We start from the raw sequence: 24,715 nt of genomic DNA, 5'->3' as shown, positions 1-24,715 counted from the left end.
GTCTGTATATATGTAAAATGAGGCTTATTTTGTTGATATTTTCAATATTTGACTATAAGTCACCATCTCAGTCGTATCCATTGTCCATTTTCTCAGATACACAGTTGAAAAACGTTTCTTTTGTTACTTCTTGTTAAAAACAATTCCTACTATAGTGAAATGGACCTATACCCATCAGCAAGAGAAGGCTAGAGTTACTCTTCTAAGGATACAGCCTTTGACAAACTGCTGAGACAAAATATATTAGCCCTAAGGCAACTTCCCCTTCCTCTTTTATCTCCTAAAGCTGATGGATTACGGTAAGAAGTGGCCCAAGGGCACAGAAGCAGGCCTGAAGTTGAATAAGGAACTCTTCAATAATAAACAGGGGGTGTGCTTATTATGACGTAGGAACTGAACATGGAATGTTTTTCTCTTTGTCTCTCTTCAGCTAAAAAGAAAGACAGCACAGTGCCCACTCAAGGCACTCTCAGCGCCGGCCCCACGCAGGGGCGGTCTGCTTATTTCCCACTGCCGCCTCCGGTCCGTGGCCATGCCTTTCATCACACCACGGGCACTGATTCAGCCAAGGACAAGATCCGTGCTGTTAATTGGTGTTCTTAGCAGAGGCGTTCCTTTCATTTCCTTTGTCTCCATCTCCGAGCAGGCTTTGTTTCTGCCTGGAATAACTCCAGCCCTCCCTCCCGCCCTCCCTCGCTCCCTTCCTCTCTCCTCACTGTGGTTACTCCGGGGCTTGACAGGCAGGGAAGAGTTCTTCACAGGAAGACTTACGACAGGAAGGTACAGGAGATTCTTAGAAAGCTGCCTTCTCCCGAGGCACTGGGAGCATGAGAGAGACAGAGCATTTGACCCCCGTGTGGGATATGTGGAGAACTCCAAAAGCAGTTGCTCCAACCCTCTTTTCTTTTTGTCTTTGGTCTTTATTGTGGGTGGTGGTTTTAGTATGTGGCATCCCAAAATAGTGGGAGTCAGCCCTCAAGAAATGACAAAATGGTGATTTGAAAAATAAAATGCAGTGCCATTCAGTGCATGTGGGTGGGCGGGGGTAAGGGAGGGGAACAAGATGTCATAAAACCAAATTAGTTCAGGTCTTGGCGCTGCATCTCGTAATGCTTTGTGTGCTTAGGAGTAGTTGGTACCTGCGAGGTGCATGCACATGGGGGCGTTTTCCCTCCTCCAGTCTGTGCTACATGTCTTCATCCCATTACCAAGCGCTTATTAGCTTTAGTTGAGCAGCACTTTGCTTTTGATGGGGGCGTTACTCAAATATAATTGTAAAAGGAATTCCTAATTGTGGCTTTTGTTTCTTTGTTTTTGAATTAAACAATGGAGACTCTAGAATATAATGTACCAGATATTTGCTTTGTGGTTTATTGGAGGAAATAATCTTCTGGTTCCTCATTCTACATAGCTGTAGCTCTAAGTTAATATTCCATCCCTTGAAACTCTGAAACTTTAGCTAACCTTCTCTGTAGACGAATTAAAGAGTGATAGTAGCCAGACGTGGTGGCTAAAGCCTGTAATCCCAACACTTGGGGAGGCTGAGGCAGGCGGATCGCTTGAGGTCAGGAGTTCAAGACTAGCCTAACATGGTGAAAACCTGTCTCTACTAAAAATACAAAATATTAGCCAGGTGTGGTGGTGGGTGCCTGTAATTTCAGCTACTTGGGAACTGAGGCAGGAAAATCACTTGAACCCGGGAAGCAGAGGTCACAGTGAGCCAAGATCAAGCCACTGCACTCCAGCCTTTGTGACACAGCGAGACTCCACCTCAAAAATATATAAAGAAATAGCTATAGTGTTTGGCAGGCTCATTGCAGAATACTCCAGAGACACATTTTTTCTCCTTAACGCCGTATTAAAACAAGTATGTTGTAATGTGGCTCTGTGAAAACGTATAAGTTAACATAGTTTATAGTACATTTTCTTGAATGTAGGTAAAAGATTTTTCCATGCTAGCATTCTGAATCTGGTATAAATTTTTTAAAATAATAATAAATGTATACATGAAGAGAAGTCGTTCACCTCCTGAAATAAATCAGTCATATAATTTAAACCACGAATAGCACAATTTTTAAAACCATTTTGCCTGGGAGAGTCTTTTGTGCCACCTGCTTCATTTAAAGACATGATTCAACTTTTTAAAAAATCTGCATATACCCCGCCCCTAACATCTTTGGTATCCTCTTTAACAAAGCAGCCAAAGTGATTTCATGTTTTTCAACAAATAATGGGAAGACATTAACCAAAAGTATAGATATTTATTATGAAGAATACACTTCGATATGCCTTTTTCACATGAGATTAGACCTTTCATTTCTAACATTGTGTGTTTAATGTTAAGAACTATTATGCCTGTGGGTTCAGTGTGTATGCTTCTTTGCTGGGTTAGTGCCTCTGGAAGGCGGACTCAGATGGATAGAAGGGTGTCTGAGCATTGTGGGACTGCTTATTTCCCCCAAAATTAACTCTTGTTTCCTTACATGATGGTTGTCTATTCAGGACAGTATTAAGTACTGTATTGCTTTGGGAATAACTTCCTGTATAGAGAAATTAAGAATCAAGAACTCACAATTGTAACAGGGAGAACTTCATTATCCCTCAGTCAGCAGTATGTAAAATAGTAGTCTCATCACATGGTGAATTTGTTGTTTTTTTTAAAATATCTTTCTTTGGCCGGGCGCGGTGGCTCACGCCTGTAATCCCAGCACTTTGGGAGGCCGAGGCGGGTGGATCACGAGGTCAAGAGATCGAGACCATCCTGGTCAACATGGTGAAACCCCGTCTCTACTTAAAATACAAAAATTAGCTGGGCATGGTGGCGCACGCCTGTAGTCCCAGCTACTCAGGAGGCTGAGGCAGGAGAATTGCCTGAACCCAGGAGGCGGAGGTTGCGGTGAGCCGAGATCGCGCCATTGCACTCCAGCCTGGGTAACAAGAGCGAAACTCCGTCTCAAAAAAAAAAAAAAAAAAAAAATCTTTCTTTGTATAAGTAATACTAATCTTAGGTAATTTTGTGAAAAGAACAGCCATTTGACTTTTGGGGAACACAGGATCTCAGCATCTGAAAAAGCCAAACAGGTAGACGAGCATTCAGAAGTTCTTGATTTCTGAGCATTTGAACTGACCAGGGCCCAGAGCGCCACTGCAGGCTTTTGTTCCTTGCCTGCCTGGCGAGGCCTGGGTAGATACGGGGTCACATGCTGCACCCCTGCTCTCAGAGCCTCCATCAGAGCAGGGCTTATCTGACAGCAGGCCAGGTCATGGCCTTCTGCCTGCTGTTCTGTCATGCAGGAGCGGGCAGGGAAGCGCATTTCCCCTAACTTCTGCTGTCAGGCTGAAAAAAGGTCCCTGGAACAGTGCGACTTTGGGGCTCGATGCAGACAGTGGGGCCGCTTCCTGGCTGGAGAATTTTCTGCATGAGGACTGATGTGACATCACCTTTCCACCTTCCACTACCCCCAGCCTGTGCTAAAGAGCCGTGTGGATTGCAAGTTAGGAGTGGGGGGCGGAAAGCTGCTGGGCACGAATGTCTCCAGTTGGCAGGATGTGTGTGTGTCTTTCTGGTTTCATTTATAAGGAATTCTTTTTAAGCGTCTCTCTTTCACCCAGCAAGGCTATCTGCTTTTGTCCTTGTGTAAAAGTCAGGAATGAGTCCAAATCCCCTCCCAGTAATCACTGGTAAGATAGTTCCTTGGAAATTTTTTTCTTTTTGTTATAGCTTAGACTTTTGGTTTCAGAAAAAGCGTACTGTTCGTCTTCCAAAAAAATATATTTTGGGGGTTGGCTCATTTAAAAAGCAATGAAAATGGCCCTGTCATTTCAAGAGAGCCATGTGGCCTAGACACTCTCCTCTAGTAAAGTCAGCATTTGTCCAGAATAGAGAAAGATCCCGTTAAAAAGTAAGCCTTGGCCTACAGAGTTAGGTTAAAAAAGACTTTTTTACAACCCAGTGATTTTTTATGACTTCGTGGTTTTTAACAATGTGTGGCCGTCTGCCAGAAGAGCCATCAACCCAGGTCCGCCTGGTTCGTCCCATCCCACCTCTGGCAGGAAACAAGAGATGAGGCAGGCAGAACAGACTGCTTCCACAGCCGGCGGGATGAGCACGTCCTCTCGCTCGGCCCCATCTCTGCCGGGAGGCAGTGTAGTGGGAAGCAGAGAAAGTCCCAGGCAGGTGGCTTCCGTTGGCATTGGCAGGTTCTGTTTGGTGAGATCGACGACGCTGGCCTCCTGTCTCTAGGACTCCTCACTCTGGATGGTGATGAGGCCGTTTTCTTTCAAGATGGGACTCACTGAGACTAGCCCAACAACCACAACTTGATTCTTCGGTTGGCCTCATGTTGCTCGGCCACTCTCTCCAGCGTTTGGTCACAGGCAGAAGAGCTATAGGCTCATCTTTTCCTGAAAACCAACCACTGTCTACCAGCTGCAGACCATGTGCTTCTAGAGCATTCCTGAGCCTCAGGCCAGCAGGTCCTGTTCCCTACAGGACATATATAACTCAAGTCTCTAGCCTCGTTTTAATTACTTATGTTGATCCGCACTAGCCCATTTTTGTTGTTACCCATTATCAGTCATTAGACTCTTCCTTCATTTATTTCATTTCCGAGGTGCTTTACACTTCCACTTTGGCAATATGTGAGATCCTGTGCATCTGATTAACCAAGCAAAGCATCTTACCATCTGTTTTCATTTACATTTAATTTCTTCACGTTTCTTTATTGGAAATTTCAGTGGTGAAAATAAAAAGAAAGGCCTTTAAAATGAAATGGTTTCCTGACCAGAAATGCTGATAGATTAGCATTCCCCTTCCAAGAATAAGCTTGAGAGGGAAATTGATTCTCAAAGTCTTGCATTTGTCTACATAGCCACATTTTCCGATGCTTAGGCAGTGTTTTAAGTGTTTTCAGAAACGACACTGAGAAGAGTGAAAAGAGCAAGTGTGTGCAACTTGCGTTTGCATGTTCTGTTGGGTGAGATCGACGCCACCGGCCTCGTATCTCTAGGACTCCTCACTCTGAGTGGTGATGAGTCCATTCTCTTTCCATGACTCATGAAGACTAGCCCAAAATGAGGAGACGGCTGTGTGTCCTCATTTTCAGAATTCACAAGAGCAGTTGTTTTTCCCTGGGTTGGTTTTAATTGATGCCAGTGATTCCATTGTGTTCCGGCATTCAGGGTCACCTGGAGGTGTCTGCGGGTGAAAGCTCCCCACTGAATTTGTGGGAGGGGGCTGCGCAGAGAACGGTGGAAGTGTTGGTCATTTATGTGCATTTTCTCAGGCGGCGAAGACCATGTGTTCTTCATTACCGCATGAGCCGTGGCAGTGCTGTGTCGGGCCTCTGGTTGAATCTTGGGATTATTTGAAAAAAAAAAAAAAAAAAAAAAAGCTGAGGAATTTAACTTTCTCCTTCATGTTTTCTGTGTTCAATTCATATTTGAAAGAAAAAACAAAATTCATATTTTTGCATTTAGGACCCACTGTGCAATATGTAAAATTTGCTTTTAATGATCTCTTGCCACATTTTCAGTCATTACCATCCCCCAAACTGACTCTCAGTGCCTCTCTAGCTATTGTAAAGATTTCCCATGCGGACATGACAGCATAACAAACAGTTGCAGCCCAGAGTAAAGCCCTGGAACCCAGGTATATGCAGAGAAGCAGAGAGCTCCTTGGGGACCCAGTGTCCATTCTAAATCTGGTATTTCAACCCCTGATGAATCCTTTTGCTGAGGAACAAATTAAGACTCACTAGTACTCACAGATGATACACAAAACATATGTAAGAGCAAGGTAACTGGAATGAACAAATAGAAGTCAGGCAAGAAACCTTTTCAGATACTTACTTAAGTCTGGAGATATAAAAATACTTGTATATTCTGAACGACCAAAGTGTAACCATATCACTAGGCAGGTCAGTTGCTTAAGATTTCCCAAGTAATACCCCAGATTTCTCTCAACAGCATTTTAAATTAATATGCATTGCCCAAGAGATGATTATTATCACTATGTAAGAAGAAGAGATGATGCAGTCCCTAGAAGTTGCATCCAGAGGAATAATTTACAGATTAACTCAGTTTTTTATGTGATCTGCAAGAGCATTTCTAGTACGCTGTGGTCTTTTCTTTGTTCTGGAAGAAAAAAAAAAAGCCACCTTGATTCCCAAAATATGGAGTTAAAACCCAATTTGAGAGTATAGAGATGACAATCATTTACTCAGAAATTTTGCTCTAGAACATTTGAACCAACACAGTCAACAGTCATAAGCTAAGAGCTTGATTGTTCTTTCTAAGTAATTTATAGATCTGATTTTCACATTTACATTACAGCCTCCCTTGTATGGTGGAAGAGCTTCCTGAATAAAAATGTGATTTACAGCATCAAATTCTTGACAAGACAGAGGTTTGAGAAATTGCTGTAGGCCGGTTGTACCTGATTACACCCTGACCGCCCTATTTTCAAATAGTCTGATGGAGTTATTTTCAGACATCGGAAGCAGTTGCTGCAAAGTGTCCTTGAATTAGCTTTCCCAGGCACATAGCAATAACTGTGAAGTTAACATTTTTTAAGTCCTTACAACCAAAATTTTAAACTAGCCCTTTGTTTCAAGAACATACCTCTCTGAGTTGTGCTTTATCCTGGTTAGTTTTTATCAAGGCATCATTTCATTGTTCATTTAACTGTCAGATATTTTTGAACACGTACAGTGAACAGAAAGATGGGATATCTGTCTTTAACTAGCTAAAATCCTTTGGGGAGACAGCATGGAGAATTTGAAATGCAAGACAGATGTTCACCGGAACGCTCCTGCTGTTGAGCAGGGCATCCATGTGGTGGCCGCATCTCACCAGAAATGCCCAGGTTGTCAGCAGCGGCCCCACGTGTGCACGTTTGGCTGACGTTATGTGGCGTGAGGGCTGCCAATCACAGCACAGGCATGGTGACCTTGTGGGGCTTGTGACCCTTGCTTGTCCAAGGAGGCTCTGCCTTCACAGCCCCAGCTCTTCCTCCCACTCTGGGCCTCGGGTGCTTTTCCTAAGATCAGTCATCTCGCCGCTCCACTTCATCCTGCTTTCTTCCTCAGCCTTGTGCAGCTGTTTTTCTACACATCAGTGTGAGTACTGCCTCCTACTGTGTTAGGCTATAAGTTTACAAAGACCTTTTTCATACCTTTTCCCCCCAGCAACCTGATAAGGTAGAGGAATCACTATCATTTTACACGTCAGGAAACTGAAGCAAAAAGAGCGTCGCTGACTCATAAGAACCTACACGCAGCAGATGGCAGGGGTGTTAATGGAACCCCGGCCCCGTGGCCTGGACTGTCCATCCATCTGTAAAGACCTCACCAAGCAAATTGCTATTGAACATCTGTGTGTACGAGGCAGACTTTGAACTCCAGTTAGGCAGCACACACAAAGCAGCAAAAGCCACCTCTCCTGGTGCGTACATGCTGGTGAGACAGAAATGGAAGAAATGCAGAGATTTGGGTGAAACCTTTTCAAATTCAGAGGCTGGGAGTTTCTAGTTCAGTTTTAGCTCACTCTACTCAGCAATGCAATTGTTACTCTAGAACACTCTGAAGTCTTTACGACTTTTTACCATCGTGAAAATAAAGGGAGGGTTAAAGTGAAACTTGATCCTCCTTGGTCTGCGACCAGCAGGATATGCTTGTCTCCCCCCACCCCAACCTTTTTAAAAACAATTTTTTTAAAGGCTTTTATTAATCACAGATGTCCCAAGTTTACAGACTGGGCCTAGAAAACAGCCTCTCTTCTCCCAGCAGTCTCCGCGTTTTGTGTGTTCACATGCTGAAACTCTTCCTGCATGGCGCGGAATGTCAGCACTTCTGCTTTCCCTTCTTTCTTTACCTTTTTTCTTTTTTTATTTAAAAAGAAATCTAGCGTGGACTTTTTATGAACTCTTATTTCAGCAAGGAAGCCATCTACTGAGGATTTTTCCCTCAAAATAAGAAGGGATGAACTTTAATTGATTCTCTCTTGGGGCTTCAAGCAGATCATAGATGGCTTTCTCATGTGCTCAGCTGAACATCTTTTTAAGTGACTGCGATGGGCTGATAGTATCTTTTTGTGCTCAGGTTTACTTTGTCCTGTTAATAAGGGATAAGTTGTTTTTAAAAATAGAAAGGAGTAATTCATCTAGATTGCTTAATTCATCCTTCATATGTCTAAAAGTGGTTTTTAGTACATCCTAGACACCATGTTAGACCTGCAGTTATAAGTCTAATTGTGATGAAACCTAATTCTCGTTTTCTAGGTACTCACAATTAATGTAAACACAGTGTAGTGAGTTCTGTGCTATCATGGAGTCCTTTATGCGTCAGTCATCCTACGTTTGTAAACAGCACTTAACAGTTTATAAAGTTTGTTTGTTCCCATTATTTCTTTTAATCCTATTACAACCCTGTGAGATGGGGAAAATCACATGCCAAAATGTTTGCTGTGGAGTGGGAGCACCAGGCTCACTTGGGCCCTTTGACGAGTCCAGCACTTCTGACATCCCTCATAGATCATCCATCTGGGCCTTGGATCGTGGGTTGCCCCAAGCTGAAAAGGGGGAAACACATTCCCAAACCAGGCCTAGAGGGAACTGAAGGCATTCTTGCTGATGAGGAAGTTAGTGATGGGGTGAAAAAGCAGAACTGAGAGTTAGCTGACTTTTTTTCTTCCAAGATGGTAAGAGTTGAGGGAAAGGCAAGAGATAAGGAACTATTTCTTTGTATAATAGATGGGTCTTTTTTTTTTTTTTTGAGACAGAGTCTCGCTTGTGTTTGCTTCAAAATTAGTCAGGATATACCACTAACTCAGGACATCGCCATTCATAGTAGTTGACTTATCAGTCACTATGCATAGACTAAGAAATAATAGCTTGCAGCTGGTTCATTGGCTTGCCTGTTTGTCATTTATTCAGTGTATACTCAGTACGCTCCAGGTGTGTGCCAGGCCTGCTGGCACCTGGGCATATAGTTGGAAACAACCAGACATGTGCCCTCGAGTCTACGATCATGGTTTGCCTCCTGCCTTCACAGTTGCCCAACTAGGAAGATGTGGTCGGAGCCTATTACACAGGGCTCTGACCACAGGGCTCTCCTTTTGAGGGTTACTCTTGTTATGGGGCTGAGCTATCCACAATCAAATCCTGAGCAAAAAATTCAGGACAGAGAGCCAAAAGGACAGGAGCATGTCTACACAGTGTGGGTGTCTGGGCAGGAGGCCTCATGCTTCTGTGTTCACAGCCATCAGGACCTCTTCTGGGAAAAGGCAACTGTGTGCACAAAAGTAATTTAAGATCTTCCCATGGAGACTTCGGAATTCTAGAGCTCTGTGTTTATTGTGTGATATATCCTTATCCTGCCCAATAACTTTGGAGACCTTAATTCTACTCAACATACCATTAGGACATGGGATTTAATTCAAAATTTGCAACAGAATAGCTGGTTTAGTGGGCAAAGTATATTCTTCAGATACCTAAAAATAACAGCAGATACTTTATTTCATTCTGTTAATGATGGTATTAAGTTAAGGACTTTTAAAGCTTTTTTAACTCCTAATGTGTACGTTGTATCACAGCCCAGCAAAGAACTTAGGCATGGGCTGTTACATTCCATTGATAAAGGCCAAAGAAGTTTCTGTTGTGAAAAGAAAAAAAAAATTGTCTACCCCCCGCCACCCCAGAAGAGTCAAATAGCATGAATAATTGAGCATTCTTGTTAAAAACAAGGAAAAGGGGAAAGGGTCATAATTTTCCCTCTACATTTGCAGACTTCTGAAACAAATTTTTTTTCAAAGTAAAATGTTTTAAATTCCACAAAATTTTTCTTATAGTTTATGACTACTGCTAGCCTTTTTAAAAGTCATAAATATTCCAGCATAGTGAAAGAATGTCACTTCCGTCATTCGATAAGTAAGAACTCGGGGGAAGAACCTGCTTATTCTCATCAACGGCAGTGTCACACCATCCTTTGCATTTCATCTGTGGCACCGATGAGCTCCCACCTTGGGCAGCCCTGACCCCGCCTGGTTCTAGGAGGGACTGCTTAGGCCACAGCCACATTTTTAATGCCTAACCTGCCAGGTAACCAGGAAATCTTTTTTGAACCAGCTTCCCAGAGTGCAGAGAACCCAATCTTTGCAGCTGAGCCCACAGAGAAAAGCTGGGGAATGACGTATTTAATTTCCTTTTCTTTTTCAACCATTTTTACAAGAACCAGCTCCTTTCCCAGGCAAGGCTAAATGCCCTGGGAATCATCCTTGTAACGCCAGCTGGGTGCCACAAAGCATTATTAATTGACTGTGGTTCCTTCTCTCATGCGTGCAGAGGCCGCTGGATCTGCTGAACAGTAGGGAGGTCTGTGTGCGTCAGGGCTGCCCTGTGTCCCTGCCTGCCCTGCATGCTCTTTTCTGAGAGCACACCTGCTTCTCTGTAGTCCTGCAAGTCTGGGTGGACAGAAGGACCAGGCGAGAATTCTTGGTAGGTGTCACTTAGGGTTCATACCACTCCTATGCCAACTCCTCCCAAATTCTAACTTTTAGACCCAGAAATGTCTGTGAAGTTGATTTATTGGCTGAGGTCCTACTAGTTGTGATGTGTACATTTTCTGCTTATGAACATTAAGACCTGCACTTGATTTTATTTCATTAAAATAAGTGGGCCTGGGTCTTTTTGTGTTGTTTTGTTGTGTTTGTTTGGTCTCTTATCAGTTTATCCAAGGCACAGCAGAGCTCCTTGGTGACACCTCACCACATCTCAGGCATCTGGGGTGTCTTCCGACCTCCCCACGGGCCACACCCGTAGTTCCTTGCCTTGTGCAGTTGTGAATCTATGTCCAAGAAATGACTGTCCTTAAAATATGAGCTGGGAATCAGCTTGCTGTTTCTTTAGGCTGTTGATTTCTGATGTTTCTGTGTAATACTTCTGTGTCTACTGGATGCCAGGCACTGTGCAGAGCCCTGGGAGTGCCTCAGATCCCAGACAGACAAGGCCTCTGCCTTTCTGGAGCTTATATTCATTCTCCTGACCTAGTGTCTGGGTTACCTGTGCCCACCTCCCTCAAAGGCCAGCTTCAGTGCCACGTCCTTTATGGAGCCTTCCATGGTTCCTCCTATTTCCCCTTCTCAACCCTAACACTAACAGGGTTTGTACCTTGCCTATAGTAAGGATAGGTTTTCGTGATCCAAAAACCACTGTGTGGTGAGTCACATGGGTGAAGAAACTAGGCATTCCTTATCTCTGTCCAGTGGGAAATCCAGGGCTTGGCTCCAAGTCACAGCACACCAAGTGACTCTGAAATCCGCCACCTGCTGTGGACAGTGCAGGGCTCTGTTAGCAATTGTTGCTTTAAAAAATATTGTTTGAATAATTGTCATCTGACATATAGATTATCCAAACCCTCCCCTTCTCTTTGTCCTTCCCGAGGCTAGGGACTGTGTCTACCTCATTTGCATTTTATCTTAAATCAGCCCCTGAGAAAGTCTCTGGGAATGGATTTCATTTCTTTCCTCCCTCTTCCAGACCATACCAAAGGAAAATGAGACTGATGCGGAAATGTTTTAGTAACTCTTGTTAAAAAATGGAATAAATAGATGAGAAAATATATATACATATATGTACACAAACATAATACAAGCACATATACAGAGGGGAAAGGGATATTCTTTAACAGATATTGATGGTTCTGAACCATAGTTTGCCTCTGAGAAAAATCTAGAATGAGTGATCCTGCTTAAAACTCATCATCTGCTTCTGGAAGATTATATCCTTCACTAATCTGTGTCTTGGGCAAAAATTGGAAGGAATGGGACAGCAGTGAGACAGGCGTGTGCCGTCTAGTCCCAGTGTTGGGAGCACTTGGTGGGAAACTGCTGCTGACTCTGCCCCTGTAATTACAGGGTCCATCTGCAGCAGGGAAGGTTATCCAGAGCCAGAGAGGCAGTGCAGCCCCTCCAGGTGTCTGTGCAGCCCCTCCAGGTGTCTGTGCAAAGGAGTAGCTAGCAAGTAGTTTCAATATATATAAAGGCTTCAAAAGACTTGAGAAAATAGCAAGCACCATGAATGATCACCATCGTTGCCGTTCTGCTTTCTAAAATAGAGCACTTCCTTCCATGCCGCCATGGTGGAGCCCTCAGCCACCAGCTCGGGAAGCGGCCCAGCAGCCTTCGCCCTCACTGGTTTTTGAGTACAATAGACATCAGAAAAGTCCATGGATTGGCTGAGTTCCGCTGTCACCCAGATTTCAGATTTTTTAATACAAAAATTAGCTGGGCATGGTGGCAGGCACCTGTAGACCGAGTTACTTGGGGGAGGCTGAGGCAAGAGAATCTCTTGAACCCCAGGACACAGAGGTTGCAGTGAGCCGAGATTGCGCCACTGCCCTCCAGCCTGGGTGACAGAGCGAGACTGTCTGAAAAACAAAAACGAAAAAGAAACGGATTTTTTTCTCTTGAAATGTCATCCACTCCAGGTTGACTATATTTAATTTTTGAGATCCAGCGAGAAGCTGATTTGGATATATTTTCTATAGAGCATTTTGATTATTTGAGGAAGGCTTCTCCTTTTCACATTTCTTTTTAAAATGTGGTAGTGTTTTTCTTCCTTGTTGCTGATGTTTACTTCGGCACATAAGGCAAGTTTGTCAGGGCTGTGAGCCGTCCCCATGTGCTGCTGTGGCCTGGCGCGGAACAGGAAAGAGGCTGAGGGCCGCTCCTCCGAGAGCCCCAGCAGCTCTGCCGCTTTGCAGCCACCGATCTTATCCTGGACCCTGGCTGTCCGAGAGGCTGCAGCTGGTCAGTCTCACCAGGACAAATCGCTGTCAATTTATCCATAATAATTACAGAATTCCGCTTTTGTTCACTGGTAGTGAATCAAACTAATGCATTTCTTCAACAGGATTAGTTTACAGTAAGTATGTCAGTTAGCATAGCTAAAACTTCTCAAAATTTCCTTTAAATTCCTCTTGCTTGGCTTTTGTCAAGAAAATGGACAAAAATGATTTTAAAATTCTGTCCTCCAATGTCCGTGGTACCAATGTCCACAGTATTTTATATTACATAGTGAATAACATCTTAAATCTGGCTGGTAATAATGCTGGGCTTCAGGATTGGGGACGTGGGTGATTTGGGGGGGGACAGTGCATCTTGAGAAAGATCGTCTCTAGCAGAACTCAAGTTTGCTACACATTTGAGAAGACAGTATGTAAAGCATCAGCTCCTCTCATCTCACACCCCATAAGCAAATCCCGCAGGTGAGGCGTCCCAGCCCACTGCCTTCCCTGTCCCTGCAGCTGGGGGCCGAAAGCCTGAGGGCACATGGCACGGTCTCCCCACCGCCTGGGCCTGTACGAGTCAGTGATGCTCCCTCTCTTCCCTGGCAGACTCGCTCTCCGTCTCCAGTAATGATGCCAGTCCACCCGCATCCGTGGCTTCCCTCCAGCCCCACATGATCGGGGCCCAGAGCTCGCCGGGCCCCAAGCGGCCGGGCAACACGCTGCGCAAGTGGCTTACCAGCCCGGTGCGGCGGCTCAGCAGCGGCAAGGCCGATGGGCACGTGAAGAAGCTGGCGCACAAGCACAAGAAGAGCCGCGAGGTCCGCAAGAGCGCCGACGCCGGTTCGCAGAAGGACTCGGACGAAAGCGCGGCCACCCCGCAGGACGAGACGGTGGAGGAGGTGAGGCTCTGCCCGCTAGACCCAGATGGTTGCCTGATGGGGCCCGCTGGGCTTTTGCTGCAGGAATAGTTGCTTATCTTATGAATCAACTGGTTTGGTTCTGTTTTCCACACTTACTCAGAAATTCCGATTCAAGGCTGTGCTTATCAGACTGAGATTTAGCAGGGACGTCTGGAAAGAAAATTGAACGGGACCACATGTGGCTTCTGATAAAAAGTAAAGTAAAAATAAAATAAATCGGACCACCATGCGCCCCACGCCCAGTTAGCCCCCAGGCCTGGGCCAGGAGGAAGGCCAGGCTGACTTTGGGACCATTTTCTCCTTACTCCACCATGAGCCAAAGCCAGAGGCTCTGTGTAGTCTGCAGAAGATTCGGGCAGTCTCTGAGCTGACCACTGCAGTAGCATTTTGCAGAGAAAGCTCAAATTGGAAACTTGGAAGGACTTGTGGAATGTTTGCATTTTCCTATTGTTTTCCTCCAATATTTATTATACTTAGAGCTTGTCTTGAGTAGAAAATATCCAGTTAATTTACTGCTTTATAAACCTCTGTCCTCTTAGGAAAACTAAAACTGAAATTTTTTTCTAACAGTGAGAATAGAGGAAAAGGATACTTAGATACAGTGCTTAAAATGCATCTTGGATTGTATTTTTATGCCTTTATTATTTCAGTGAATTTTTCTATAGCAAGATACCCAAAATGAAATCAGCTAGACCAAAGGAACTAAATCAACATGAGGGTTGTAGCTCAAAGTTTTTAAACTTTTCAAAAATTGGCTTCTCAAAAATGAGATGTGTTCAGAGCCTAACAGATCACATTGGCAGTCCCTTTATATGACGCATTCAGTGGCCCTTCTGTCATCCAAGTTGACAAGCAAGGCTGTTGGGTTGCAGGAAGAGAAGGAAAAGTTGCCGTCAAGGTCGAGAAGAGCTTTGCTCCTGATTTCTGCCTTCCCAGTCTCTGTCCCCACTTTGCTTTTCCAAGTAACCCTTGGACTCCATGTTTGTGAACTGGCCTGGAATATAATGAGCAAATCTCAATTGGATTTCAGAGAGGCCGGAACGAGGGCCTGAGCAGCGGGACCCTCTCCAAATCCTCCTCCTCGGGGATGCAGAGCTGTGGAGAAGAGGAAGGCGAGGAGGGGGCCGATGCCGTGCCCCTGCCGCCACCCATGGCCATCCAGCAGCACAGCCTCCTCCAGCCGGACTCACAGGATGACAAGGTAAAGGGGGATGAGGGCTGGGGGATCCATGCCTCCCGTGCCAGAGCAAGGCATTCTCAGTAGCTGTTCCACACCAGCCTTGTTTCAGGAGACAGGAGGCTCCAAGGTGTGGAAAAGGGCAATGCAGTGTTCTTCCAGGCAGTGTCAGCCCGGTTGCCCGGTTGCAACCCAAAAGTATGCGTAAAAAGCCATTTATAATAGTAGCAGGCCAGCGGGTGCAGTTTCTCCTATGTACCTGGCTCAATGCATTTTTAATGATGCTCAGTAATTGCTGCTTTTAAAGTAATTTTAAAGTTGCCTAATGTATTGACTAGACTCTCTGAAAGAACAATCAGAGATGTCCCACGCAGGTCTGCCTGAAGGCATCAGTAAATGAAGAGTTGGCCATTCCTCTCTGTGAGGTTTTTGCATGCAGGTTTCTGGTTTAAGATGAGGTTACATCACTGTCCAATGCTTTTTCCAACATGCCAGAGGTGAGTTTGTAGGATCCCTACACTGGAGTGCAGGCGTAGTTGTCAAAGTGTGGGAATCAGCTGAAAGCTCTCTGAGTCTGCGTGGTGGCTTCAAGCCAAGAAAGTCATTTGTTTTCTTGAGTTCTCACGTAATCTAAAAGTATTTTGTCAGCCCAATTGTAGAACCCTAAAAAATAAAATAGCAGAAAGGAAACCTGCTCAATGTGGCTTGCACATCCTCCAGCATTCTGGCCCTGTTGTGGCCCTCAGAATTGTGAGGTGTTGAAATCATGCTATGAAGTCATTACTGGTGACGCCTTTTTTTTTTTTGGCAGTAACTTAAGTTTTTTTAATAAAACAGATAATACTATCAACATTTTTCCCCATGCTTTCTTTTTTCCTTCCCTAACTCCCTTGTCAGTAGTTGTACAGTCACTTGCTGGATTAATCATCCCCTATTTTACGACCTGGGATCGGCTACAGCCAGTGCTTGGCAGCTGTGAGGCCAAGTCAAATTATGCGCTCCTCCTAACCCAAGGCATACGTGTCCACCGCCCCTTGTTGGTAGAAAGCTACTCCCTCCTCCCCCCAACCTTTTTTTTTTTTTTTTTGAGATGGAGTCTCACCCTGTCACCCAGGCTAGAGTGCAGTGGCGCCATCTGGGCTCACTGCAACCTCCGCCTCCTGGGTTCAAGTGATTTCCCTGCCTCAGCCTCCTGAGTAGCTGGGATTACAGGCATGCGTCACCATGCCCAGCTAATTTTTTGAATTTTTAGTAGAGTTGGGGTTTCACTGTGTTGGCCAGCATTGTCTGGATCTCCTGACCTCGTAATCCACCCGCCTCAGCCTCCCTCCTCCCTTTTTAACACGAGGTCCACACACTGTAAGGGTGCTGTGAGGCCTGCACCAATGGCTGTGAGCTGCAGCACTGCGCACAGGTTTGAGTCCTGGAGTTTTGTGTGCATCTGAGCTTCAGGCTCCCACTGCATGTGGGGGAGAAGGAATGGGGAGCCTGAGGTGAGAGAGGACCACAGCCCCCCTCCCCACCTAGTACATGGACTCAGTAACTGGCCAGGACATGGGGCTTTGTGGTTTCTGTGGCATTTCCTGCACTGTTATGTAATACACTAAGCCATACCTTTTTGAAAAACAGAAAACTGCCATTTCTTAAATCTGGGTGGTTATCCAAACATTGAGGGGCTGGTCCTTGTTGACTTATTCACCAAATAAGGGAGCATTTTTCTCTATTTAAAGAGTGATCTGCACTGTATTCTTCTGTTTGCTAGAATCATTTATTGGTTACTATGTTACCTCATTGACTATTATCAGTAGCAGTTCTTCATTTACAAAAATCTGTAGTGATGTTCCCACACAGTATATAATCTTGTGACTAATTTTTTGTTTTGTTCTGTTTTCTCTTTTTGTAAACTTTCACTGCAGCATTATGTTGATTTGTGTTCTATGTCTGTTTTGGCTCAATTTCCTTACCTTTCCGTTTGAATTTTTTCTTTGTTTTCTTCACCCCATATTCCAAACGTCATTAGACCAAACCAACATTTGTTTTGCAAAGTGCATAACTTTGACCCACACGTGTAAAAGCCTTGTTGTGAGTGTATGAGCCTGTGTCTGTCTGCTGTGAGACACGCATGGCCAGGACAGCCTGCTGTGGGTCGCATGCCTCGCTGCTGTCCTTAATATGAAGCAAGGTTCATATTATGCCCCTTCTAGTTTCCAATTAATTAACGGCTTAAGTAATCTGCAAACACATGGTGTTTGCCAATTACTGAAACTCGAACTTAGTAGCCCCTCCCCCAGATTTCCTGTCAACCCCTTTATGCCCTCGATTCTAGCCATAAGTGGCATCTGATAGCTTGTGAGGCCTCAGCTCTTCTGTACTCTGCACTAATCATGGGGAAATGGATGGCACAGAAAATGGTGAGCTCGTCCCCCTCCTTCCCTCTCTGGTCACCGCACCCCGCTCCTTTCCTCTTCCTCGTTTCTTTTTTTTCTTAGTCCCATAAACACAGTAAAGCCATTTTTAGTGTCCAGTTTTGTTTCCTGATTATTCCCGGATTATCTCTCTAGACCTAAGCCTCTCATTTTGCCGTACGTCAGATTCTCTATTCCTTCTCCCTAGCCTAGAGCCTTACCAGCAGTTGTGAAAGTTACAGTTAGAATGTTCCCCTGCCCAGTCACCTCTTAGAAAAAAAAAAAAAAAAAAGCACTACGATGTTACATGACTGCGATTCAAATCAGACACTGTCTGCTTTCCACATGTATCTCAGACAGGTTTTATTTAATGTTTCTTGTCAGAATATTGTAAATTCAAAAAGATGACTTAAAATAAATGCAAACAAAGACAAACTTGTGGTCTTTCTGTCTGGAATTACTTTAAAAAGAGATGAAGCTTGCAGGGGGATTTACTGTCTGACCCGTTACTAATGTGAGACCTTCCCCCTCCCCCTTTTCTTAATTTCTTCCGTAGGCCTCTTCTCGGTTATTAGTCCGCCCCACCAGCTCCGAAACACCGAGTGCGGCCGAGCTCGTCAGTGCAATTGAGGAACTTGTGAAAAGCAAGATGGTAAGGCCTCCCAGAGAAAGTCTGACCTTTGGAAACTGCTCTGTGTTGCTACCTGCGGATGGATTTGCCCTTGTCCGTGTATCGCGCTGGGCTGCAGAAGGTGGCTGTGGCTTACTGCACATCTCAGGAGTCCATAAGGTCACCCTCACTTCTGAACAGCAAGTTTGGGAGTCCCCATGACCACCTCGGGTTCACTAATTTGAAGGACTCAGAGAACTCAGAAAGGCCATTATTCCCACATTTGCAGTACATCGCTATGGAAGGACACAGATCAAAATAGGCAAGGAAAGAGCTGCATAGGGCAGGTCTCGGGGAGTGCCAGGTTCAAACTGCCAGCCATCCTCTCCCAATGGAGGCAGCAGACAGAGGATGCCAACCACAGCAGCTCACCTGAGCCTTGGTATTGAGTGTCTGTTTGGGCTCAGATGCATATGGCTGTCTACTCTGTGTGGCTGACCTTAGTAGTCTCCTGCTCCTCCAGAGAGTAAGACACTGTCACGTTGCTAGCATAGACTGTTTGCCTTCGTCCCAGACCCCCAGGTAAACAGACATTCTCATTAAGCAGAACATTCCAAGGGCTTATAAGTTTCCTTCTAGAAACTGGAGGCAAACCTCAATGCACACACCCTGACTGCAGTCACTGCCAATGTGGTCAACTCCAGTCTGTCTGAAGATGTGCCAGGGTCACATTAGACTCTTGGTTTTGTTGTACAACCTCTGAGAGCTTTCCTTTGGGTTTAGAATGTGTAAGAGAGAAGGGGTTGCATTATTACATAAGGGCTTTATTTTCTTAGTGATCTCTTTGTTGCCAGTTGGTCAACATGGGTTCATTTGATAAAAGCCCCAAATTAAATGTTTATTCTTGGAGGTAAGACAGGCATGTGTCGCCTCTAACTGATTCAAATCAGTTAATCTCTGTTTTTTTAGTTTTCCTATCTGGGAAGTGACCACCAATGGTAACAACTTTTTCGGCTGGTATATCCTGCTATCCCTAGAAAGACAATATCTTTTAAAAGCAACTCCTCCCAAAGTAAAAAGCTCTCAGTCTCTGTCAGCAGTTCATTCTCCAGAGGTAACCACTGCGAACACATACATTTTCCTCCAGACGTTTTCCTTGCTGGTGCAAACATATCTATGTGCGTGCTTTTTCTCTCCAAATGGATTAATTCAATTTTTAAGATTCTAATAATTAACATATCTTGAGGATCTTCTCACATCAGTACACACAGGTTACCGCCTTCGTTTATTTGATAACTGTATGGTTTTCCATTAAATGGATTCTATGCTACAAATACCACTGAGAACTTACTCTTAGCCAGGCGCTATTCTAAGTGCTGGGCATGTATTAATTTATATACTTCCCACAACAACCCTCTGTGTTGTTATGTACTGTTATTATCCCATTCGACAAACAAGGAAATTGAGGCACACAGAACATTTAAAAACTTGACTAGCCACTAAGCTAATCAGAGACATGATTATGCTATGATTTATTTTGATTATAATTTATTTTAATATTTTAATATAATATAAATTATACTTTATTTTAATATAATGTTTATTATAGAGACATATTCCCATATTTCTCTAAACATCCATTACATGTTTGTGATTATATTTGTAGGGTGAATTTTCAACACTGAAATACCTAAATCAGAGAAGTTAAGAGTTTCTCTTCCTGCATATGGGTATTAACTAGGTACCTGATGTATCATTCCCATTCCTTCTTTTATCCACAGACAACCGCTAATGAAACTGGTTAACTGAGTCAAATGGGAATTATGTAAAGAAAAATTTGTACTGACGTGTCACCCTGCCATAGCTAGAAATTTCTCCCCTGGTAATCACATGGTGTTTCAGAAAAGACCCAGAGAACTTTGAAATTAGACAGGAAGCTTGCTAGGATGTGATAAATAACTCACAAATTCGGACTCCACTGGTTAAGATTTTAGAATCAGACCAGGTGTAGTGGTTCATGCCTGTAATCCTAGCACTTTGGGCGGCCAAAGCAGGTAGATTGCCTGAGCCCAGTAGCTCAAGACCAGCCTGGGAAACACAGCGAGACTGCATCTCTACAAAAAATAGAAAAATCAGCTGGTTATGGTTGCATGCACCTGTAATCCCAGCTACGTGGGAGGCTGAGGCGGGAGGATCACCTGAGACCAGCAGGTCAAGGCTGCAGTGAGCTGAGATTGTGCCAATGCACTCCAGCCTGAATGACAAAGTGAGATCCTATCTCAAAAAATAAAAACCAAAGAAAGAAAAGGAGCTTGGAACCATGCCAATATGAACTGAATTCAGCTACCTATTTGTTATCTCTTTAAAAGACAAGTTGATAAGGTGCTTAAATTGTATCCACTGAGTTTTTAAGTTAAGCATCCTTAAACTTTTTTCTTAAAGCCATTTATATACATCAATTAAATGACCATTAAAATCATTCTTACCAAAGAGTTGAAATGGTTTCCCAGGGAATGCTGTGAGGCAGACCTGGCCACTATTCTGCAAGTGTTTAAATTGTATTGCATTTTATGTGGTCTGTTACTCATTTGTAATTAATTCACGTGGACTTCCAAATGGAGAGGTGGTCTGTGGTGTGGTCAGTTTTGATTCTTACTGGCTTAATCTCCCTTTTCAGTCCTGAGGAATTAAACTTGGTCAGTTTACTCAGTGAAACTGGGTTATTTCTGCTCGCTTCAGTGGTCATAAACTGTTGGCATAGGAAAGGCATAGGTTTTGGAGTCAGATAGACTTGGATTCACAGTCTCCTTACGGTGAGTTCCACCAGGCAAGTGCTTCAGCCTTGGAAACTGTGTCTTTCACCTACACGTGGGAGCCCCTAACCAGGTTCCATCCACATGGGCATTCAGTGATGCCTTCCCCTCCCTTGGGAGGGCCATGTTTGTACTTGATGTTAGATTCATCCCTTCTTCGATAGGCCAGGGAATGCAGTCTAGATTCTCCCCACTTTTTCTGGTCCAAGAGAAGCATCACCCTGCATTGGTTTCCTGTTACTAATGCTCTAATGTCAAATGTGAACTACTTTTTGTCAGAGAAAACTCTAGCGCATCATTGTAATATCCTCAACCTCTGCTGCTTCCTGACTCTGCAGTAGGTCCTTAGGCATCCACATGAGTTTTCTTGTGAGTGATGGCTGAGGCTATTGCTCCTTCATAATTGGATTTGAACACTGAATCACTGAATTCTTTATACATCAGAAGCAGTGTATATGTTTATTGCGTTAAAGAGGAGAGGAGACAAGGTGTTCCAACTGTTACACAGTATGATGTTTAAGGAACTGAACCTACCGAAACCTAAAACATGAGGATTTGGCTTGAAAAATAAAGACCACCCTGAAAACTGTTCACTGGGATTCACTTGTCCGGCTTACCTCCACATTCTTCATCCAGCTGGTTATTTTAAAGGTTGTGCATTTTTCCTGCTCTTCGGCAATAGTAACCCACTGCCACAGCGACTGCGTGAACTTGACTTTGGGATTTTCTTCTCTTTGCTAATCAAAATGCAAAGGGAGATACAAGAAAGAATGAAAATAAATAAAATAACATCTAACTTAAGATGTTAGAAAAACAACAAACCAAAGAAAAACAGAAGGAATGAATTTATAGAGTTAAAAGCAGAAATTAATGAGCTGGAAAACAGTAGCATAATAAAACCAAAAATTTGTTTTTTAAATATAGACATTAGGTAACATGTCTAGAAAATAGAAAACACAAATTCCCAAAATTAAGAAATTATGAGAGAGGGAAAAAACAGAAAATTCAAACAATCGTTAAGACATTATTTTCAACTCTTTTATAGTAAATTTAAAATAAAACCTGAATGAAATGGGCAGTTTTCTAAGAAAATATAATTTATCAAAATTAGACCATGTGTAGTGGCTCACACCTGTAATCCCAGCACTTTTGGAGGCTGAGGTGGGTAGATCACAAGGTCAGGACTTCAAGACCAGCCTGGCTAAGATAGTGAAACTTCGTCTCTACTAAAAACACACAAATTAGCCAGGCGTGATGGCATATACCTGTAATCCCAGCTACTCAGGAGGCTGAGGCAGGAGAATTGCTTGAACCCAGGAGGTAGAAGCTGCAGTGAGACGAGATCGCGTCACTTCACTCCAGCATAGGTGACTCCGTCTCAATAAATAAATAAATAAAAATCTCATAAGAGACAGCATATCTGTGTAGACCTATATTCATATAAGAAAGGGAGGAAGTTGACAAGGAAACAAAAAACCAAACCCAGAGAGTTTCACAAATAATCCATCCAAAATCTGTGAAGTCCCAGTGGTGGCGGTTTTGAGACAGCCTTGTGCTGGTGACAGCTTTCTCACTCACATTTGTGGAAGAGACAAATGGGCCCCGTGAAGGTGCCAAGGATGTCTAACCACGACTGCACATCTTCAGGGTGTGTGCAGCTTCTAGGCAGCCCGACTTGGTCAGGTTAGACCAGATCTGAGGACAGGCAGCCAAGGGGCCTGGAGACTTCTTTGTTACATGTCCAGAAAGCCGCTCCACCTGTTACAGGTCCCCGTGGACACTGATGAAGTCCATGACTTTGCCTGTCTGCCCTCTCCAGCATCAGGGGCATCTGGAGCCTTTCTCTTTCTTTTCTTTCTTTTTTCTCACTGTTCAAATGAGCAGAATTTAATCTAACCAGCTTCAGCTGTCCAGGCGGGGGATAGGGGGCAGAACATCCTCCCCTCACTGTCAAAAACAAACATGACCTGGTGAGCGTGAAACAAGCTCTGCTACCCACAGCAAAACGTTCTTCTGCTAAAGCTTAATAGCTATTTATTTAAAAGAGTGCACTTATTTTTCAGATCAAACTCTGTTCCTTGACTAACTTAATGTCCTGTTTTTCAACAATAAGATCAGCAGTTGGTGTGTTTTTTATAGCTCCATGGGTTTCAACAAGATTGCACGTACAGTACAGACTTTGTGTCCTCAGAGCTCTGCTTAACGATGAAATCAGACTCAGTCTGTTACCGTTAAGAGGAAAAAATAGAACAAGTATTAGACATTTTAGTTTATTAATATCAAACGTTTTAAGTGAGATATTTTTGCATTTTGTATTATGCTGTTCAAACCAAGGATGAATTAATTACATTTTTCCCCCTGTTTAGTCATATCCATGTGACATGGTAAAAGCCCCATAAAACTGCATACCTCAACCATACCTCGGCTTTCTGTTGAAACTGCTCTCTGTAACCCCTAATGTGACAGGCAAACAGTCCAAACCCACGCCATCTTGGCCCCTGCGACTTGTAATAAGTAATTAAGGTCTGTAATTTCCACCCTACCCAGACAATGTGTAAACTAACGCTTATCTTGACTTCTGTGAACCACTTAAGTAACAATCGGAATGTCCAAAGTCCCATGGCCCTCGAAATGTCTGGAGCCCCTCCCCCTCATTTCCGCCCAGGAGGTGATTTACAGAATCCACTGGCCCTCGAAATGTCTGAAGCCCCTCACCCACACCTCTGCCCCTCACCCTCACCCCCGAGGTGGTTTATGGCTATAAAAGGTCTTGACACCCTCCTTTCGGGGCCACGGGTTGGAGAGACGAGAGTGTTCCGTGGCCGCCGGCAATAAAGACCCTGCAATTTGTCACACTTTTGTCTTGGTGTTGACTTCCTTTTTTTTTTTTTTTTTTTTGAGACGGAGTTTCGCTCTTGTTACCCAGGCTGGAGTGCAATGGCGTGATCTCGGCTCACCGCAACCTCCACCTCCTGGGTTCAGGCAATTCTCCTGCCTCAGCCTCCTGAGTAGCTGGGATTATAGGCACGCGCCACCATGCCCAGCTAATTTTTTGTATTTTTAGTAGAGATGGGGTTTCACCTTGTTGACCAGTATGGTCTTGATCTCTTGACCTCGTGATCCACCCGCCTCGGCCTCCCAAAGTGCTGGGATTACAGGCGTGAGCCACCATGCCCGGCCGGTGTTGACTTTCTATGCTCACTCCAGTACAACATCTGTATATCCAGTTTGGTGCTTTGGCAATGTTAGAAGAACTGTAAATCTTAGGTGTTTTGTGAATTGAGTTAAAGCAACAAGATTGATACGTACCAATTAAAAAGCAATCAGTCACCAGTCATTGTCACATTAATCCGAGGAGAGAGGTCACCAATATTCAACTTACAGGTTTGCTGAACACTCGCAAAGATTTGCGTGAGGTCGTAGCAGGGGTACAGCAAGAAAAACAATTGCCTGTGGAAACCAAATGACAGTGGGGAAATGAATGTATTGCAGAAGTAATTAAGACCAGCATGATTGCTATTTCGTATAGAGGGATAGAATGCAAGTTGCTATATGGAGATTATTTTACCTGGGTGATCTGTGTGCATTGAAGTATGAGTCAAAGCTTCGTGGATAATCAAGAAACAAACCAAGTTTGTTTAAACTGTAGATTGCTGATGCTGCTATATAGTCCACCAACAAGGAACACAGGCACCATGACCAGGTGCGACACTGGCCTGACCCACACGCATCCCAGCGGCTCATTTGGCAGGAATATAACCAATAAAAAATTTCGAGATATTAAATATATGTGATATATCCAAAAATGGTTGCAGCACTCTGACATAAGCAAGTATAACATTTCCCCTTATTTGATAACAGGAAGTAGAATATGTTAATGTATATAAATTCACTATCCTTTTTCATTTCAACTTTCCTCTTCTATCCACTTCGTTTGACTATTGTTTAATAATAGTTGGGTTTTTGTGTTATTAAGTACTATAATTTCACAAACATAAAGATTTT

The 24,715-nt window shown here is 43.9% G+C and overlaps 1 protein-coding gene and 1 long non-coding RNA gene across 7 annotated transcripts in view; one reads left to right on the top strand and one right to left on the bottom strand.

Annotated features, from left to right (window-relative positions):
- TRIO (trio Rho guanine nucleotide exchange factor) overlaps window positions 1-24,715 on the top strand; it is a 368,044-nt gene that overhangs the window by 303,276 nt on the left and 40,053 nt on the right. For 5 of the 6 annotated variants that reach the window (XM_032279085.1, XM_032279087.1, XM_032279088.1 and 2 more), the window contains exons 35-37: window positions 13,392-13,684; window positions 14,736-14,906; window positions 17,844-17,939. In XM_032279085.1, the coding sequence (XP_032134976.1) occupies window positions 13,392-13,684; window positions 14,736-14,906; window positions 17,844-17,939 (560 nt within the window). Of the gene's footprint in view, window positions 1-13,391; window positions 13,685-14,735; window positions 14,907-16,798; window positions 17,723-17,843; window positions 17,940-24,715 lie in introns of those variants that run through there. The other variant, XM_032279091.1, reaches the window with a different exon arrangement.
- Window positions 5,764-24,714, bottom strand: LOC116552364. Its single transcript, XR_004269349.1, has 3 exons — window positions 24,701-24,714; window positions 19,398-19,401; window positions 5,764-5,849 (listed from the first exon to the last, which is right to left on the bottom strand). It is a non-coding gene; the product is annotated as an uncharacterized LOC116552364 (long non-coding RNA).

Source organism: Sapajus apella, unplaced genomic scaffold, assembly GCF_009761245.1.
Source record: "Sapajus apella isolate SASKATOON/1434 unplaced genomic scaffold, GSC_monkey_1.0 scaffold11, whole genome shotgun sequence".
NCBI classification, from domain to species: Eukaryota; Metazoa; Chordata; class Mammalia; order Primates; family Cebidae; genus Sapajus; species Sapajus apella.
The sequence above is the reverse complement of the archived record's forward strand: the minus strand, read 5'-3'. Positions and strand labels throughout refer to the sequence as shown.